Consider the following 21,682-nt stretch of genomic DNA (forward strand, 5'->3'; position numbering starts at 1 on the left):
AGGTGGATCAGCTGAGGTAATGAGTTCGTGAGCAGCCTGGTCAATATGGTGAAACCCTGTTTCTACTAAAAATATAAAAATTAGCCGGGTGTGGTGCTGGGTGCCTGTAATCTCAGCTACTCAGGAGGCTGAGGCAGGAGAAAAGCTTGAACCCGGCAGGTGGAAGGTGTAGTGAGCCGAGACTGTGCCACTGCCCTCCAGCCTGAGCAATAAGAGCAAAACTCTGTCTCAAAAATAAATAAATTAATTAATTAAAATAACATTTATAGGAGAAAAAAAAAAACAGGAGAATATTTTTGTGTCCAAGGGGTAGGCAAAGATTTTTTAAACTAGATATGAAAAGCATAAACAAAAATGAAACATTAAATACCTATTGTTATTAAAATTAAGAACTGTTTATCATGATACCATTAAGAGACTACAAAGTCAAACCAGAAAGTAGAAGATATTTACAATACATATATAGACAAATGACTCCATACTAGATATATAAAAGATCTTTATCAAGAATATACAAAAAATCCTACACATCAGTAAGAGAAAAAGAGTCAACTAGATAGAAAAATGAGCAAAACTTGGAACCAACCAAGATAGTAGGTAAATGGATAAACAAACTTTGGTACATCCATACAATGGAATACGATTTGGCACTAAAAATAAATGAGCAATCAAGTCACAAAGATATATAGAGAAACCTTAAAAGAATATTGCTAAATGAAATAAACCAAACTAAAAAGGCTACATTCTATATGATTACAACTACATGACATTCTAGAAAAGACAAAATTATAAAGACAGTGAAAAGATCATTAGTTGCCAGAGACTGTGGATGGCGGTGGTAGTGCAGGTGCCAGAGCGGCATGACTAGGTGAATGAAACACAGGGAATTTTTAGGGTGGTTAGACTATTCTATATGATATCACAATGATGGATACATGACATTATGCATTTATCAAAACCCAGAGAATGTACAACAGAGTAAACCCTAATGTAAACTATGGACTTTAGTTAATAATAATGTAATAATGGTTCAACAATTTTAACAAATGTATCACACTAATGCAAGATTAGTAACAGTGAATCCATGTGGGGCTAGGGTAAGGAAGACGGAAGTACATAGAACTCTACTTTCTGCTCAATTTTTCTGAAAATCTAGAATTGCTCTTAAAAGTATTCATTTATGACTTGGCTTTCTTCCCTTTTCTTCTTGTTCTTCCTCCCTTTACTTTCTCACTCTCTACTTTGCAGATCTTTTCCTAACTCATAGCTTCTGTTTACTAAAAGCTTAAGTTACTTTGGCTTCATATTCTCTGTCTTAACTCATTCCTACGTTTCTTTCTATTGCCACCTGACTTTTGTTTCCCCAAATTCAAATCTCTGAGAGAAACATTTGCCCTGTATACTTCCTGTTTGCCAGAGCTTTTCATACCTGATCATCCATCTTGTAGTTTCTGATTAGCTTTTCAATCTTTTTATCTCCTATTAGTCTCCTTTTTTTTTGAGATGGAGTCTAGCTCTGTTGCCCAGGCTGGAGTACAGTGGCGCAATCTCGGCTCACTGCAAGCTCCGCCTCCCAGGTTCACACCATTCTCCTGCCTCAGCCTCCCGAGTAGCAGGGCCTACAGGCGCCCGTCACTACGCCCGGCTAATTTGTTGTATTTTTAGTAGAGATGGGGTTTCACCATGTTAGCCAGGATGGTCTCGATCTCCTGACCTCGTGATCTGCCCGCCTCGGCCTCCCAAAGTGCTGGGATTACAGGGTGAGCCACCGTGCCTGGCCTCCTATTATTCTTCTTTAAGTGGTGATTTAATCATCTTTTTGGAACTAGTATTCTGATATTTTTATTTTATAACCCACTAATTCTTTTTTGTTTTCTTGTGTGTGTGTGCTTTTTTTTGGTTTTGGTTTTTTGGGGTTTTTTTGAGACAGGGTCTCACTTTGTTTGAGATGGGAGTCTCGCTCTAAAGCCCAGGTTGGAGTACAATGGCATGCCATCTCGGCTCACTGCAACCTCTGCCTCCCGGGTTCAAGTGATTCTCCTGTTTCAGCCTCCCGAATAGCTGGGACTATACGCGCACGCCACCACGCCTAGCTAATTTTTGTATTTTTAGTAGAGACGGGGTGTCATCATGTTGGCCAGGCTGGTCTCAAACTCCTGACCTCAAGTGATCTGCCCACCTCCGCTTCCCAAAGTGCTGGGATTACAAGCATGAGCCGCTGCATCTGGCCTGACAGGGTCTCACTTTGTTGCCCAGGCTGGTTTCCTAGACTCAAGCAATCCTCCCACCTCACCTACCAAAGTGCTGGGATTACAGGCAAGAGCCACCATGCCAGCTTCAACCCACTAATTCTTTGTTTGTTTGAGATGAAGTCTCACTCTGACACCCAGGTTGGAGTGTGGTGGTGTGATCTCGGCTCACTGCAACTTCCGCCTCCCAGGTTCAAGCAGGTCTCCTGCCTCAGCCTCCCGAGTAGCTGGGACTACAGGCCTACGCCACTGTGCCCAACTACTTTTTGTATTTTTAGTAGAGATAGGGTTTCACCATGTTGGCCAGACTGGTCTTGAACTTCTGACCTCGTGATCCACCCACCTTGGCCTCCCAAAGTGCTGAGATTACAGGCGTGAGCCACTGTACCCAGCCAACCCACTAATTCTTAAAAGTACTATGTGATGTATCCTTCTATTGTGTGAATAAACCTTTTATTGAAATATAAAAAAAGAGTACATGAGTTGTAAGTATATAGTTCAATGAATTTTACAAAATGAAGTCACCCATGTGCCTACAACCCAGATCAAGAAACAGAACAGCACCAGCACTACAGGAGCCTTCCTTGTGACCCTTCCAAAGCATTAGTCCTCCCTCCCCCAAAGGTAAGCTCTACCCTGGCTGCTATCATGACTGATTTGTTTTGTCTGTTTTTGAACTTACTTCATATAAATGGAGTAATTCGGTATGTCATGCATCTCTAATATCTGGCTCCTTTCACTCAGATTGTAAGATTCATCCAGGTTGTGTGAAATGATAGTTTTGTTCCTTCTCACTGGTGAATAGATTTCATTGTATAAATATACCACAATCTATCTATTCCACTTCTATGGGATGTTTAGGTTATTTTCAGTTTGGGCTACTATGAGCAGTGCTGCTACAAACTTCTTATGTGTGTCTTTTGATGCTCAGATGTTTGCATTTCTCTTGAATATGTATCTAGGAGTGGAACTGCTAGATACAGATAATGCAAACCAGTTTTCTATTTGGTTATGTAAGAATCTGAGGCTGGACACAGTGACTCACGCCTGTCATTCCAGCACTTTGGAAGGCAGAGGCAGGAGGATCGCTTGAGCCCAGAAGTTTGAGATTAACCTGGGAAACATGGGGAGACCCCAACTCTATAAAAATAAAATATTAGCTGAGCATGGTGGTGTTTGCCTGTTGTCTGAGCTACTTGGAAGGCTGAGGTGAGAGGATTGCCTGAGCTCGAGAGGTCAAGGCTACAACGAGCCATGATCACGTCACTACACTCCAGTCTGGGTGACACAGCAAGACCCTGTCTCAAAAAAATTAAATTTAATTTGAAAAATAAAAGAAAGCAATCTGGGTGATAAAGACTCAAAACCAAAGTTTCTTGAACAATAACTAAAGGAAATAGCATACTTAGCTTAGAGAAGACTTAGGATAAACAAGACAGTGATGTGGAAGATGTTTAAAGAGAACTCTTATTTAGAAAGGGATTAGATTTATTTTACGTATCTCTAAAAAACAGAGTGGATAGTGTTAACAGAACAGCAGAATCCCCACACTCCGAAAAGTAGGCATACAGAAGCTCACCTTAGGAATATTACAAAAGGAATTTATTCTTGCTGTGGGCGAGATGTCAGACCCCCAAGATCCAACATAATATCTAATATATGAAGGATTTTCACACAGAGCATCCTACAGTGCAAAGCCAAGTTTGGAAACCAATGATCCAGTCCAACCTCCTACACTTACAGGTGAAATCCAGGAAAATAAATGACTGTCCAGAGCTACCTACCAAGACAACAGTAAAATTAAGGCTAGATCTTCCAATGCCAGCCCAGTGATCTTTTTATACACTAGGACATTTCAAAAATCCTAGATTGGTGTGGCAAGATTTGTTCTTAGTGACACATGCTCGGTTGTATACAACCCGTTGTTTCCTCTTCTCTTTCCTTCAAGCTTTCTTTTCAGCATGTTCATTGATCATCTATTTAATAATCTAGAGATATGTCAGGAATCAATATTAAGTTTACCTGAAACAAACTTTCTGCCCCATTTTATAAATAAGGGCTTTTCTTATATTCTAGAACCTCTCCCATTTTACACAATTACTAAAGGACTCCTAGCAGAGATTTGGTGACCAGTTTTGCAAAATTCTTTCAGTATTATCCCACAGCATTTGTCTGGTATGGTCACCAGGATGTCTGAAAACTAGTTAGTTTATTTTTAATCTCCTTAACCATAACAAGGCTTTCATTCTGTTTTAATTTTTAATGATCCTACCTTTCCCAATTTAAATCTTTTTTTTTTTTTTTTTGGATGGCGGGGGGGAAGCTTTCTTTTGCACTTGTTATACTAAAGTAAGTGTGCCAAATGAGCATATTATTTTCTTATTCATCTTATTCTAAATATGAGGTTTAAAATGTCTTTCTTAGCTTTAAAAGCCTCAAGCTCAGTCTCAAGATAGTCTTTTTGAGGTTATTACTACAAATCCATACCACTTTTTTCATTTTCTTTCTTTTTTTTGAGACGGTGTCTCGCTCTGTCACCCAGACTGGAGTGCAGTGGCGCGATCTCAACTCACTGCAAGCTCCGCCTCTCGGGTTCACACCATTCTCCTGCCTCAGCCTCCTGAGTAGCTGGGACTACAGGTGCCCACCACCACGCCCGGCTAACTTTTTGTATTTTCGGTAGAGATGGGGTTTCACCGTGTTAGCCAGGATGGTCTTGATGTCCTGACCTCGTGATCCACCCACCTCGGCCTCCCATAGTGCTGGAATTACAGGCGTGAGCCACCGCGACTGGCCTCATTTTCTTTAGTTATCCTAATTTTACTGAACACAAGATAATCTTTAAAATAATCCTCGGCCAGGCACAGTGGCTCACGCCTATAATCCCAGCACTTTGGGAGGTCAAGGTTGGGGAATCACTTGAGTGTCCAGGAGTTCGAGACCAGACTGGGCAACACAGCAAGACCCTATCTCTAAAATAAATAAATAAATAAATAAAAATTAGCCAGGCAGGGTGGTTCACATGTCTGTGGTCCCAGCTACTTGGGAGGCTGAGGTGGGAGGATTACTTGGGCCCCCAGGGGGATGAGGCTGTGGTGAGCCGTAATTATGACACTGCACTCAGCCTGGGCAACACAGTGAGACCCTACTTCAAAAAAAAAAAAAAAACAGGCCTGGCACGATGGCTCACGCCTGTAATCCTAGCATTTTGGGAGGCTGAGGCAGGCAGATCATGAGGTCAAGAAATCGAGACCATCCTGGCCAACACAGTGAAACCCCGTCTCCACTAAAAATACAAAAAATTAGCCAGGTGTGGTGGCATGCACCTGTAGTCCCAGCTACTCAGGAGGCTGAGGCAGGAGAATCACTTGAACCCGAGAGGCAGAGGCTGCAGTGAGCGGAGATTGTGCCACTGCACTCCAGGCTGGCAACAGAGCAAGACTCCGTCTCCAAAAAAAAAAAAAAAGGAATCATTGTGAAGAACTTAAGGAGGAATACCTGGGTCATGGTTGAGTACTCAATAAATATTGTTATTATAGCAAACCTCTTTTCATGTGAATGAATACAGGTGTATATCATCACATTAATAATGGACCTAGGCACTTAATGGTTATTACCATAATTAGGTGTTTTAATGTCTGGATATTTAAGTGGCTTTCAATTTGTGAATATTATAAACAGTACAATGAACAAAGTTGATTATTTTAGGATAAAATCTGATCAGAAGAATTTGCGGATCAAAATAATATTAATATAGGCACTGCTCAAATATTTCCAGCTGTATACATTCTGAGCGCATGGTATGATGCACCCTACCTTCTTGTGGTTGGGTGATGTACGAATGAGACTGCTTCTAGAGACAATAAATTTGATCAAAAATGTTCTTTGTTACTTCTAGGACAGGGCATTTTAATGGCTTGTGAGAGACTCTGCAGAGATTTCTCTCCCTCAGCTATGATGAGTGTGATGTTCCAGAGTGGCTGCTCCATCACTGAGCACGACACAGAACAAGGCCCTCAGCTAACTCACAAGGAACATGTTGCCTGGGCAAGAAAGAAGCCACTGCCACTGTTGTTTTTAAGTCACTGAGTTTTGGGGTTGTCATAGTAATAATCCAGCCTATTCTGGCTACTATAAATGATATCCACTTTTGAAGATTTTGATACATATTGCTAAACTGCCAGAATGGTTACACACGGCCTTTTAAAATCTCAGATCAATTTCTGGGAAGATGGCAACATAGTCTTTGAATCTCTCCAGATCCTCACATAAAAACAGATGGACCAACTAGACAGCAAAACCAAAAAAAATCTAAGGATCTAATTTACCACAGAAAAAGATAAAGTATTCCCACAATCCCAAAACATAATGCGTAGGGACAAACCAGGTTAATACCCACAAAACCTGCATGATACTAATGTTGTGTGGGAGGAATCCAAGAAAGCAACGGAGTGTCTGATGGACCTAAGAACCCCCAAATCACTCATATATATTCACTGGAAAGCATGGTGTCAATCTGAGAATAAGAGCTAAAGCTGGAAGGGGTTTTGCACAATCCAATAATGTAAGAACACTCAAAACTGACCAGCCAGGCCTCCTGTCTAGGATAGCTGGTTAGAAAAACTATCCTAAACCAAACCATCAAAAGTTCAGGAAGGGCCAGGCACAGCGGTTCACACCTGTAACGCCAGCACTTTGGGAGGCTGAGACAGGTGGATGGCCTGAGCTCAGGAGCTTGAAACTAGGCTAGGCAACATGGTGAAACCCCAATATATACCCCAAAATACCAAAATAAATAAATAAATAAATAGTTGGGTGTGGTAGTGTGCCCCTGTGGCCCCAGCTGCTCAGAAGGCAGAGGTGGGAAGATCGCTTTAGCCTGGGAGACGGAGGTTGCAGTGAGCTGAAATCGCGCCACTGCACTCCAACATGGGTGACAGAGTGAGACACCCCTCACGAAAAAAAAAGTTCAGAAGGTTGGGTGCAGTTGCTCACATCTCAGCACTTTGGGTGGCCAGGATGGGAGGATCACTTGAGCTCAGGAGTTTGAGACCAGCCTGGGCAACATAGCAAGACCCTGTCTCTACAAAAATATGTATTTTTTAATTAGCTAGGCATAGTAGCACATGCCTGTGGTCCCAGCTACTTACTTGGAAGGCTGAGGTGGGAGGATCGCTTGGCCTTGGAGGTCAAGACTGCAGTGAGTGTGCTCATGCCACTGCATTCCAGCCTGGGCAACAGAGCACGATCTTATCTCAAAAAAAAATTTTTTTGGGGAAAACTAATTTCACATAAAAATTAGCAACATAAATATATCAAGGTCAAATCCCATACAAAGTTATTTTAAGGAAAAAAGAGAAGGAACAGAATGGCATTTCTACAGACAAGACAGATCAAAACTGTAATTTATTTCAAAACAGGCTATACAATATTAAGAAAATGATACAATACATGAAAGAAAATCTTAGGCTAGGGTGAGAAAAATCAGAAAAGAATTAGAAGAAAAAATCATTTTAGAAATAAAGGCTAAGCAGAAGGAATACAAGAGCAAAAAACCACACTCAAACAAGACTCAACAATATTGATAGAAGAAAACCAAAGCAAAGGAATGGAATAAATACTAATTAATAACGGCTGTAATTCAAGAAAACTTTCCTCAAATGAAAAAACTGTCAACAATACCCTATGCCAGAAGACAATGGAGTAATAATAGATTTAAAACACTCAAGAAGGCCAGGCACGGTGGATCACACCTTGTAATCCCAGCATTTTGGCAGGCCAAGGCAGGTGGATCACAAGGTCAGGAGTTTGAGACCAGCCTGGTCAATATAGTGAAACCCCATCTCTACTAAAAATAAAAAAATGAGCTAGGCATGGTGGTGGGCACCTGTAGTCCCAGCTACTTGGGAGGCTGAAGCAGGAGAATCGCTTGAACCCAGGAGGCGGAGGTTGCAGTGAGCTGAGACCACGCCACCGCACTTCAGCCTGGGCGACAGAGCAAGACTCTGTTTCAAAAACAATAAATAAATACAAAATAAATAAAATACTCAAGAAAATGTAAGCCAAGATTATTCAGAAAAACTAACTTTCAAGTATAAAGGACACAAAAAACCCATTACCAATATGCAAAAACTTAGGCCTTATTGTTCACATGAGCATTTCCTGAGGAATCTATTACACTCTAGTAACTAGACAATAAGCTTCAGACAGTGAAACAAATAAAGAGACAAAGATATAAGGACTGGTGGTGCACATTATATGAACAGTTATTTATAAAACCAAGACTAAGTGAGGGCTGAAAGGAAGCACATAAAGTATATAATTACTATACACTCTGACAATGTACTTACTATGGTACATTTAAGAAATGTGAGTAAAATAGAAATAGCAAATGCTGAATTTTTTTTAACTAACTTCATAATCATATTGGTAGTGGTAATATTAGTATCGCTATTCTGAGACTATTATGTATATAATGTGGCGTAAAGACAATGAGTAAATTATGCGATATGTTAATTATATCTTCCCCTTTGACTCTGAAAATCAGTATTTTTGATGCAGAAGAAAGGAGATACACATGTAACATAAGAGGTTAAGTAAAAACTTCTAATTCTCAAACTGAATTAGAAATGACAATATGATTCCTGAGGTATTTTATCTTAAATAATATACACAAATAAAAATACATGTATTTATTAAATCTGTATTTTAAAAACCCTCCCCATCTATCCACTGAGCAGCCTAGAAATAATGTCCAACACAGTAGCAATGAGCCATCTTTGCATGCAACTATGGCCTTGAAACATATGGCTGAGTACAAGTATGAAGCAGAAACATAAAAGACCCTTAAACATCTTGTCATACCAGTTAGCAAGAAAGCCACCAAAAACTCCCAGGGTTTTTGGCAGTTTATTAAAAACTTAAACATATTTAACATAAGACAGCAATTCCACTCGTAGGTACATGCTCAAGAGAAAGGAAAACATAGGTCCACACAAAACTGCTACACAAATGTTCACATCAGCATTAGTCACAACAGCAAAAAAATACAAACAACCCAAATACCCACCAACTGGTGAATGCATAAACAAGAATGTGGTATAGCCATAAAATGGAATACTATTCATCAATGATATACTAACAACAAATGCTACAGTATTGATGAATCTCAAATACATTATACTAAGTGAAAGAAACAAAACAGGAAAAGACCACATATTATATAATTCCATTTATATGCAATGTCCAGAATAGGCAAATTCATAGAAACAGAGATCAGTGGTTGTCAGAGACTGGAAGGAGGGGAAATGGAGAATGACTGCTAATGGTACAGCATTTTAAAAAATTTCTGGAGTAATGAAAATGTTCTGGAATTAGTGGTGATGGTTGTACAACTCTAAATTTACTAAAAATTGTAAGCACACTTAAAATAGGTGAATTTTTATGGTGTGTGTGTGTGTGTGTGTGTGTGTGTGTGTGTATATCTCAATATAGCTTAAAAAAAAGAAAAATCCTACGGCCCCCAAGTCCAAAAGACATAAGAGTCAATACAAATGTGGTAGGCAGAATTCTAAGATAGCCCTCAATATTACTATCCCATGGTGTGCACATCTGTATAATCCTCTTGAGTGTGGGTGAGTCCAGTGAATATGACAGGATACCACTCCTGTGATGAGGTAACTAATCAGTTGATTTTTTTAGTTCATCAAAAGGGAGATTATCCTAGCTGGAACTGATCAAACCAGGTAAGCTCTTTAAAAGAAGATGAATGTCAGAGCGATGTTCTCCTCCTGGCCTTGAAGATAACGCAAACTGAGAGAAAGGGGCCACTCAGTAAAGATCTGAGGGCAACCTCTAGGAGCAGACAGCCAACTGCACAAGAAACAAGGGTATCAGTAATAGCACTACAAGGAAATTTCTGCCAAAAACCAGTAAGCCTGGAAGAGAATCCTGAACTTCAGACGAGACTGCAACCTTGGATTGATTTTAACCTGTAAGTCCCTGAGCGTAGGACCCATCTAACCCATACCTGGACTTCTAACTCACAAAAATCCTAAGACATAAATTTGTTATTTTAGGCTGCTAAGTTTGTGGTAATTTGTTACACAGGATTGTACAACTGGAGCTTCAATAGGGCAATATTTATAAACATCAAGTATGTTTAAATCATGAGTTTATAAATGTTATTGAGAAAAAATATTAATAGTTTACCCCTTTGCAGGATAAGGAATCAAGTTATTATTTTTTAAAACAGGTCAAAGGCCGGGTGCAGTGGCTCACACCTGTAATCCCAGCGCTTTGGGGAGCTGAGGCGAGCGGATACCAAGGTCAGGAGTTCAAGACCAGCCTGACGAACATGGTGAAACACCGTCTCTACTAAAAATACAAAAATTAGCTGGGCATGGTGGCAGATGCCTGTAATCCCAGCTACTTGGGAGGCTGAGGCAGGAGAATCACTTGAATCTGGCAGATGGAGGTTGCACTGAACTGAGATCACACCACTGCACTCCAGCCTGGGCAACAGAGTGAGGCTCCGTCTCTAAATAAATAAATAGCCAAAAAAGGAAAAAGGTCAAGCATTCTTTTTTCTATATGAGCTGTACCACTAGGTCACAAGAGATAGATAACATCTCTTTATAAATGTATTGCATCTAATAAGTAAAAACAAAATGACAGAATTTAAAGTATCACCATTCTGCAACTCCCAGTGAGTTAAATCAACCTAGGTACTGAGTATCAACAGTTGCAAAAAAGATAAAAGACAAGCTGGGTGCGGTGGCTCACACCTGTAATCCCAGCACTTTGGGAGGCCGAGGCAGGTGGATCACGAGGTCAGGAGATCGAGACCAGCCTGACCCAACATAGTAAAACCCCCTCTCTACTAAAAATAAAAATACAAAAATTAGCTGGGTGTGGTGGCGCATGCCTGTAATCCCAGCTACTCAGGAGGCTGAAGCAGGTGACACAGCAAGACGAAGAATCAAAGATCTTCGAAGATCTTGATCAAAGCAGAATCAAACTTGAGTCTGATTCAAGCCTCTGGACCTACCTGCCAACTTAAAGGTAATAACTGTACCAGGAATACACAAACATAGAGAACTCTACAATTCAAATGACCAAAGTGTTCTTCAACAGATATTATAAGTTAAAGAAAGGTATAAAGAGGGAACCTGGGATTAAGAGAGATTTTAAAACCATATCAAATTTTTCTTAAATGAGCAAGACTAAACAAGAAACACAAGAAAGTGCTACTATAAAAGTCAGTACAGTGGTTACTTTTGAGGGGATGGGAGTGTGATGGAGACAGGACACATGGGGTAGCTGGCAAAGTACTACTTCTTGACTTGGATGATGATTATAAGAAAATATGCCTTATAATAATTTATTTTTGTTGTGATGGTTTTCTACATGTGTTTTTTCAATGAAAACATTTAAAATGAAAAAAATCTCAGACTAATAAACAATCAGATTCAAGATACAGTAACTTTAAAACTGAAAATACTTACCTGTAAGAGATCTTATCATTTTTAAAAATGCTATATATAGTTGATCAGGTCTACGTATGATTTCTAGCAATTCCAAAATGTAATTTTTATTTATTTATTTATTTATTTTTTGGAGACAGGGTCTTGCTGTGTCAACCCGGGTGGAGTACAGTGGCACAATCTTAGCTCACTGCAGCCTCTGCCTCCCAAGTTCAAGCAATTCTCCTGCCTCAGACTCCAGAGTGGATGGGATTATAGGCGTGTGCCACCACACTGGACTAATTTTTGTATTTTTAGTAGAGACAGGGTTTCATCATGTTGGCCAGGCTGGTCCTGAACTCCTGACCTCAAGTGATTCGCCCGCCCTGGCCTCCCAAAGTGCTGGGATTATAGGTGTGAGCCACCTCACCTGGCCTCCAAAATGTAATTTTTTAAAAAATTATTTACTTAGTGTTAGAGACGGGATCTTGCTACATTGCCCAATCTGGTCTTGAACTCTTGGGCTCAAACGATCCTCCCTCCTCAGCCTCCCAAAGAGCTGCGATTACAGGCATTAGCCACCATACCCAGGATCAAAATGTAATTTGAACACCAACTATTCTTTTTAAAAAACACACTGGAGTAGCTTTATTTTTACCTGAAACATCCCCCTTTTCCTTTATCCCATAAATATCAGCCATGAACTTCAACTGGTCCAGGTGACATAAGATTACTTTAAACTAGACTGAGGCTATTCTCTACAAGACTTAAAAACAGTAAATAAACCAAATAAATATTTAGTGAAAGCCTATTACGTAATCAATACCATGATGTATGTTATGGTGACTACAGAAGCACACTCTGATCCCCTGATCTTAAGGAGCTTACAAATTAGCAGGAGAGATAGTTACATGTCATATCTATAAAAGAAATATCTGAGATATTAGGTTGTCTCTCCCTAGAAAGAAATCTAGATTGGTATTACTATACCCCCAGCCCACTAACAAGTCATTTCAATAGGCCAAACACTACTACTTTTACTCTTCTTTCATTTGACATGCTCCATCCTTTTGATGATTGTCTGCTCTTCTTTAGGCCTCTCTTTTTCTCCGTTTTTTTTTTTTTTTTTTTTTTTTTGACAGATACAGGGTCTCCCCATGTTGCCCAGACTGGTCTCAAATTCCTGGGCTCAAGCGATCCTCCCTCCTCGGCCTCCCAAAGTGCTGGGATTAAAGGTGTAAGCCACTGCACTTGGCCTTTTTCTTTTCCCATCTTTTAAAAGGAAGAATATAAGTTAAGTAAAGTTGAAAACCAAAAAATTCACTTCAGATTCAACACTAAGACCCCAATAGGTAATCTGGCAAAGGACCACAAGAGACAATGCAGTCCAAAAAAAAAAAAATAACCTCAAATGGCTGGTAAATCTAAGTTCAATTTCTCTAGTAACCAAAGAAATGCAAATTAAAATAATAAGATTGTTTCTGCCTATGAAAATAGCAAAGATTACAAAGTGATCATATTCAGTGCTGCCTTGGGTGAAAAAGACCCATAGGTGGACATGTAATTTAATGCAAATTCATTTTCCAAATTAATGTGTATTAAGATCCTTCAGATATTTCATGAATTGTGGCCTAGCAGCTCACTTTCAAGAATCTATTCTAAGGAAATAATCTTGTCCTACAGAAATTTAGAGAAAAACTTATATATACAGATGTCCATATTACCAAAGATATGAAGAAAGCCATCTGAAAAACAAACTGCTTAAATATCAAATAGAGGAAAAGGTATGCTTAATATATTACATATACATAAATATTAGAGGAAACATACCCAAATTTTAACAGTGAATTATTTCTATATGAAGAGACTATATATATTTTATTTCCAAAACTGCCTACCACGTGAATATATTAACTGAACAAGCAGGGGAGAAAAATCCTAGTATTTTCTATTTTAAAAATTATTTCAAATGTTTTGTGGCTTTTGTCTATAATATTACCATTCTCCACTATCACTGACCACCAATAAGTATTGATCATATTCCCTAAAATATAAGAATAATCAGCCAGCTGTGGTGGCTCAAACATGTAATCCCAGCACTTTTGTAGGCCTAGGTGGGTGGGTTGCTTGAGCCCAGAAGCTCAAGACCAACCTGGGCAACATGGAGAAACCCCATCTCTACAAAAAAATACAAAAATTAGCTGAGGTGGTGGTGTGTGCCTATAGTCCCAGTTACCACAGAGGATGAGGTGGGAGAATCACCTGAGTCCAGGAGTACAAGGCTGCAGTAAGCCATGATCACACCACTGCACTCCAGCTTGAGCAACAGAGTGAGATTCTATTTCAAAAACAACAACAACAACAACAAAAAAAACAAAAACAAAAAAAACCCAAACAAAAAACCGTATACATTATTGGATAAAGAAAAAGAGAAAAAAGTGAAACCTTATAGAAGGCGTCATAAACATATCTGACCATGCATAGACACATCCCAAAAGTACTGAAGTACTCTACAGAGTAGCTAGAAATAAGATCAACAGACACAACAGTAGCAGTACAGAGAGTTACAAAGAATGTGAAAAAACCTTTAGAAAGTTATACCAGAGAATTACTCTCAATCTCTAACTTACTCTCAATCTCTAACTTAATGTTAAAGGAAAAACAAACTTTGGGCAAATTACAGCTCTGATCTGGAGAAACTGTCTGAAACTAGACAGAAGCACATAATCACAAACAGAAAAAAATTTTTTTTTTTCATGAACCACACAGGAGACTTAAACAGAAAATTATACATGAAATTTAGAGGCTCTTCCCTTGAAAGCCTTCCAGGGTAAGAATCGTTCCTTTGCAGGAAAGATTCTGTTCTAATCAATCAAATATTTTAGTTGACCTTTGGGGAAAAAAAATTCTCTCTCCCTCACAAAATTATTCAAATTTAAGAAACAGCACAAACCACTTTGGTAACTAATTCTGATATCTTACAATTAGATAGTTTTGTCAAACAGAAGATTTACCTTTCCTGAAACAGATTCTCCATCATAGAAGAGATAGTGTTTTTCTACTTTGCCATCTTCAGTTTTCATTTCTGCCATTTTCCTGGTTTCCCCATCATTAAGAACAATATCGATCTCACAAATTGGACCAAAAAAGCCTCCAAGAAAACTCTGAAATAAAATGAAAATGGTCATAATTATCATTCAGTCAGACACTACATTTTATAATTTGAATTTAATTACCTATGACCTACGGCAGATCACTTGAGGTCAGGAGTTTGGGACAAGCCTGCCCAACATGGTGAAACCCCGTCTGTAATACAAAAATTAGTCGGGCATGGTGGTGCATGCCTGCAGTCCGAGCTACTCGGGAGGCTGAGGCAGGAGAATCACTTGGATCCGGGAGGCAGAGGTTGCAGTGAGCCAAGATCACACCACTGCACTCTAGCCTGGGCAACAGAGCAAGAAGCTGTCTCAAAAAAAAAAAGAACATTCATAAGTGTTATTCATAATACCCCCAAATAGAAACATCCAAATATCAATCAAGAGAAGAATGGATACACACATTTTAGTATATATTCATATAAATGGGAACACCAAACAGCAATAGAATTAGAAAAGATACAACTACACACAAGAATGAATCACATACACATAATGTTGACTGAAAGAGGTCAGACACAAAAGGAATACAAAAAATGTATGTATAACTCCACTCACATAGTAAGTAAAAAACATGTAAGGTACATTACGGTATTACAAGTTAGGCAGTGACTGAAAGAAAGCACAAAGGGAGCTTCTGGCTGCTAGTAATGTTCTGGCTGTTTTTTTAATCTGAGCATTTGATACAGAGGCATTTCACTTGGTGAAAATTAATCAAGCTATACACCTATTCGTGTACTTTTCAATAGTTATTTTACTTCAATTGTTATTTTAAACACAAACACACACACAATGTATTCTCTAATGTGGTCTACATATATCTGACACTATTCTTCTCTCCAGCCACTCAGCCTCCAACATTCAGAGTTCTTTCTTCAAAAGTTCCAATTTGCTAGTGTTCTTCTTGTCTTAGAGCCAAGCAAAGTATTCTTAACCTAATTCACCCTTTGAGTTTCAGTTTGACTCCCTATCCATGAGACCTTCCTTGACTTCCTAATCAAAACTGGATTCTCCAAATTTCGGTTTCACAAGGCTTATTTATTTAGTACCTGACTCTCCTACTGAACTGTAAACTCCATGAGGCTCATGTAAGGCAGTGTATGGCATTTAGCAGAAGGCATTAAAATACCTGTTGAATGTTAATTTTGAACAAACACATACCATTCTAATAACAGAAAATAAACAATTATACAAGAGAAATTAACTGAAATCTGGAACAGTTGATAACATTAGCCTTTCCCAGAAAATTAGCATTGGTACAGTAGCAAACTATGTCGATGGAATTTATATTAAACCTCAGTTCTGTCCCCACTTAGGAAAGTCATTAGTTTGCTTTAAGTTAGCTTACTTCGTGGCTATGTAGGACACAAGGTGATACTATACTCAAATGAGATGATGTTTTCCTAAATCCTATATTAACAAAAGGGATAATTTTAAGAAACCAACTAAAAGAATTACCAGATTAGTACTTTTGATATATGCAGCAAATTTTCTTTTTAGGCCGAGCACAGTGGCTCACGCCTGTAATCCTAGCACTTTGGGAGGCCAAGGTGGGCAAATCACGAGGTCAGGAGTTCGAGAGCAGCCTGGCCAACATGGTGAAACCCCGTCTCTACTAAAAATACAAAAAATTAACTGGGCGTAGTGGTGCGCTCCTGAGGCAGGAGAATCGCTTGCACCCAGAGGCGGAGGTTGCAGTGAGCTGAGATCACGCCACTGCACTCCAGCCCTGGCGACAGTGAGACTCCGTTTCAAAAAAAAAAAAAAAAAAAAAAAAAAAAACTTTCTTTTTGGCAAGATGTTTTAATCTTTTCTGGCAAAATTACAAATAACAAACTCAAACTTTAACCAGAAAACTAATTTTAATCAGAAAACTATTCTGAACTAATTTAGAAAAAAAGAGAATGGAAAGCATCAGTGATAGGTCACACACACTGTCCATTCCAAGGTAGCTTCCATACTCCAAAAACTTGCTCAAAATGGTAAATTTTGAAATACTGTAGTACATTTTCTCCTAAGGGCTACAGAAATGAGAATGTATAGCAGCTCAAAATCAAGTAGTAATCAAATATGTGCTAAGCTAGCAGGGTAGAGGGGTTGTGTGGGAGGAGCAATCACGAAAGGGTAGAAGACAACATCTTCAAGTAGCAGTCTATTTAAATGGAAAACGAAATTGGTTATATTGAAGGATAATGCTAATTGGCAGAGAGAGCAATAAGAATGAGCTCTGCTTCCATATGACATCCACATTAACTCATTTGAGTCATAAAACAGCAACGGAAAAATTAAAAATAATTTTCTTTTTTTAAGTCTCACTCTGTAACCCAGACTGGAGTGCAGTGGTATGATCTCAGGTGACTGCAACCTCCGCCTCCTGGGCTCAAGCAAGCCTCCCACCTCAGCCTCCCAAGTAGCTGGGACTACAGGTGCTCGCCACCAAACCTGGCTCCTTTTCATATTTTTTGTAGAGACAGGGTTTCTGCCACATGGCCCAGGCCAGGCACAAACTCCTGGGCTCAAGTGATCCGCCCACCTCAGCCTCCCAAAGTGCTGGGATTACAGGCATGAGCCACCTTGCTTGGCCTTAAAATTAATTTTCTCATTCCTTCTGACACTTCCCAGAGCTACTTAAAAGAAAAATACAATTTGAAAACTATAAAAATTGTTTCACAGAGAAAAGGAAATATTATAACTTTTTTCCACATGCATATGCTTAACACGCATAAAGTTCCACTTGGGATTTGAAAGCTGACATTAAAAGATCAAATCGCCAGGCACGGTGACTCACGCCCGTAATCCCAGCACTTTGGGAGGCCCAGGCAGGCAGATCAGGAGATCGAGACCATCCTGACTAAGATGGTGAAACCCCATCTCTAATAAAAATAGAAAAAATTTGCTGAACATGTTGGCATGCACTTGTAGTTCCAGCTACTTGGGAGGCTGAGGCAGGAGAATCACTTGAACCCAGGAGGCAGAAGTTGCAGTGAGCCGAGATCATGCCACTGCACTCCAGCCTGGGCGACAGAGCGAGACTCCGTCTGGAAAAAGTAAAATAAAATCACTAAAGTTAAAAAAAATTTTAATAGAAATAAAATTGCCACTAATTAAAATAGTATAAACCAAGTTCATTTTATAAAATTTCACGATTAACTAACAATGTAATGATAAACAATGTTTTGACACCATTCTTTAAATTTTTAAATTCCTAACCATTAAAAATATGTGAAAAACTATGTGTTATCCTCTATTATTTTCTGGATGCAAGAAATATTTCACAATTAAAAAAAAAGTAGCCGGACACAGTGGCTCACACCTGTAATCCTAGCACTTTGGGAGACTGAAGCAGGAGGATCACTCGAGCCCAGAAGTTCGAGACCAGCCTGGTCAATATAGCTAGACTCCCCACATCTACAAAAATTTTTTAAATTAGCCCAGCGTAGTGGTGTGTGCCTGCAGTCCCAGCTACTTGGGAGGCTGAACCCAGGAGGCGGAGGCTGCAGTAAGCCACTCCTGACTGGGCAGCAGAGCAAGAGCTTGTCTCAAAAAAAAAAAAAAAAAAAAAAGATATTTTTCAATACAGTCAAAACACTAAAATTGGAAGCAATCAAAAGGCATTTTAAAAAAGCCTAGTATAGCATATGCAAAAAAGTAATAGGTTGAATAATAAATTACTGCACTTTAACAAGTTATTCCATGAGAATACAGCATTGGGTTAACATTCAGTTTTTTTATATTAGGGCACATCAAAAATGAACTAGTTGGCCGAGCACAGTGGCTCACGCCTGTAATCCCAACACTTTGGGAGGCCAAGGCGGGCAGATCACGTGAGGTCGGGAGTTTGAGACCAGCCTTGCCAACATGGCAAAACTCCATCTCCACTAAAAATACAAAAAAAAAAAAATTGGCCGGGTGTGGTGGCCCATTCCTGTAGTTCCAGCTACTCGGGAGGTGGAAGTTGCAGTGGGCCAAGATCACGCCACTGCACTCCAGCCTGGGCGACAGAGCGAGACTCCATCTCAAAAATAATAATAATAATAAAAGAACCAGTCTTACTAAAAAACGCCTCCAGAAAATTGTGGATATCTTACATTTTACAGGTAGAGAACAAAAAGAAAAAATAACTGAGTTTTGAAAAAAGCTTGTGTTTTAGAAAGAGTTGAAAGATCTCTACCCAAAGTCTTGCTTTCAAAGTTTTTTCCAAGACGGGCAACTTCTGTCATTTCAAATAAAGGGTAATGAAATTAAATTATTTTTCTAATTATTGTAAATCAAATTCTAATACTTTTGATATGTTAAAGAGGAAGTAAAATACAGAACTGTCAAACTGCTAAAGACTAGAAGAGAATGAAATTTGTTGAGGGTTAGGATATGATGTAGATGGCAATTCAATTTTGAGATTTTTTTTTTTTTTGAGACGGAGTCTCACTCTGTCGCCAGGCAGAGTGAGAGTACAGTGGCGTGATCTCGGATCACTGCAACCTCCGCCTCCCGGGTTCAAGTGATTCAGGAGAATCCTCAGCCTCCTGAGTAGCTGGGATTACAGGCGCGTGCCACCACGCCTACTTTTTTTATTTTTAGTCGAGACGGGGTTTCACCATGTTGGTCAGGCAACTTCCGCTTCCCGAGTAGCTGGGGCTACAGGAATGCGCCACCACACCTAGCCAATTTTTTTTTTTTTTTTTTGTATTTTTAGCCAAGACAGGGTTTTGCCATGTTGGTTAGGCTGGTCTCAAAACTCCCGACTTCAAGTGATCCGCCCACCTCGGCCTCCCAAAGTGCTGGGATTACAAGCGTGAGCCACCGCACCCGGTGAGATAAGTGCAGAAATACTACCCACTTCTTTTGGTAAAGATATCTTCAAGGGCGCGTTTGGAATATTGCAATTTTCAGGATTAACTATTAATATGCAAGTTAAAACTCTTAAGGAGCTTTTAAATAACTGGACTGCAATATATGTGACTATAAAAACATGCTAGCAATTGTTTTTACAGTTTTCTAATCTTGGTCTAAACCTCCTATCACTGACTTTAGGTTAATTTAAGATTTTTCATATAATTTGTAAACCCAATATTGAGCATTACCAATTAGCAAAAATACATGTAGATACATAAAAAGGCAACTTTTTAGTCCTCACTGAAGGAATTTCATCAAGTCCACTGGATGTAAAGAAATGCAACTCATTGCATTTCTGAAGTAGAAGGCTGACTCTCAAATTCATTCACTTAGCCCATACACAAGCAATGAAACAGCAAATTTTCATATATATATTCATCTGTGCCTATTTCAATGTTTTAAAGTTTTACAATTTAGTTTGAGGAGTAACTTGAAAATAAAAATAAACTGCTCATGAACATAATTCAAAAAAGTGTATTAAAAGTAATAATTACAAAAGTAAGCAAAAAATAGGAGGACTTTTTAAGTTTTCTTTTCAAATGATATTCATTTAAAGAGGCCTGCCCTAACTCCCTGACTAGGCAAGGTCCCCCAATACTTCCTTCTTAGTAACTGTCACAATTCTAATTTCCACGTTAAACAAATAATTTACACAAATAAATGTTTATCTCTCCCTACATTGTAAGTTACGAGAGCAGGAGTTGTTTCCACTTTACTCGAGTCCCCTGGGCACACCTGAGCAATTTGTTGAATGAAAGAAAAAAAGCTCTTAAGAATGAATATGAATGTCTGGGTTTTTTTTTTTTTTTTTAATGAAAGCAACACCATTACTGATTTTAAAAGTTATTTATTCAAAGTAGCTTTTAAAATATATTCCTGGCTTGGCCTTTTAGCCAAAAGTCTCAAGCAGTCTATTGAATCAGTGAGCTTTGGGAAAAGCAGGTAGTATTAGGACAGCATACAGTAGGCGCTAAATGAAGCGAATTGACTACTACCAGAAAATGGGTAAAATGAGATCTAACCTAGAGGAGACTGCCGACACCCAACTAAATACCATTATGCCCAGGATAGTGCTTCCACGGACTGTGGTGAGAGCACTGATTCCTCTCCCTCCTCTGCTTCCCAGGCCGTTTCAACAACCCAGAGCGTTAAGTTCAGAGAAACAGCTTGGGGACGGAAATGAGAGCCAACGCTTAAAACGGCGGGCACCAGACGGGCGTCTCTGGAGTTAAAGACGTCCCCCATTCCAACGTCCTTTTATTTTTCTCCATTTTCCAAGTGTCAACAGAAAGCCTCAACTGGGGTCATGAAATCAAAGAATGTCACCATAGTCAGGTTTTAAAATATCAGTTTATCAAGTTCGTGACACACTGAGTGCCCAAGTCCCCCGCAGAGTCCGGAGCTGGGGTGCTCCCGGGTCACCCCATCTGCATGGAAGAGAGGCTGCCCGGGAGAACAGGCACTGGCTACCTAAGTAGGGGAGGCGGCGACGAGCCCCCGCAGAGGCGGGGTCCGAGTCCCCAGGCAGAGCCACCCACAGGCGGTCGAAGAACGCGGGCAGAGGCTCCGACATGGCCAGGAAAGCACGCCGCCGCCGCCCGTAGGTGATCGGGCCTTGCCGAGACCGGGAAGAGGTGGCGCCGCCCGCTTTTCCCAGACCCAGGGGTGGCCCGACAGGCCTAACCCCGCTCCCCGCCCTGCTCGCCCGTCCCCTCCTCCGGCGACGCCCGACCCGCGGTTGGCCAGCCCGCCGCGCGCTCGGGGGCGAGGGCGGGAGGCGAGCGCGCGGGCCGCCGCGCACTCACCATTGTCAGCGCCGCCGCCGCGTCCCCTCCACTCCACTCCTCTCCTCTTTCCTCAGGAGAACTCCCAGCCCCGGCTCCCTCCGCTCCGGCGCCCCGTCACGTGACCTCGGGCCGCC

The 21,682-nt window shown here is 40.1% G+C and overlaps 1 protein-coding gene across 1 annotated transcript in view; it reads right to left on the reverse strand.

The window, feature by feature from the left end:
* The window catches only part of VPS26A (VPS26 retromer complex component A), a 51,518-nt gene extending 29,836 nt beyond the window's left edge, over nt 1–21,682 (reverse strand). The window contains exons 1-2 of the mRNA XM_038009139.2: nt 21,567–21,682; nt 14,728–14,877 (exon numbers count right to left, since the gene is read on the reverse strand). Coding sequence (XP_037865067.1) covers nt 14,728–14,877; nt 21,567–21,569 — 153 coding nt within the window. The 5' untranslated portion in view covers nt 21,570–21,682. The remainder of the gene's footprint in view (nt 1–14,727; nt 14,878–21,566) is intronic.

This window comes from Chlorocebus sabaeus, chromosome 9 (genome assembly GCF_047675955.1).
Source record: "Chlorocebus sabaeus isolate Y175 chromosome 9, mChlSab1.0.hap1, whole genome shotgun sequence".
NCBI classification, from domain to species: Eukaryota; Metazoa; Chordata; class Mammalia; order Primates; family Cercopithecidae; genus Chlorocebus; species Chlorocebus sabaeus.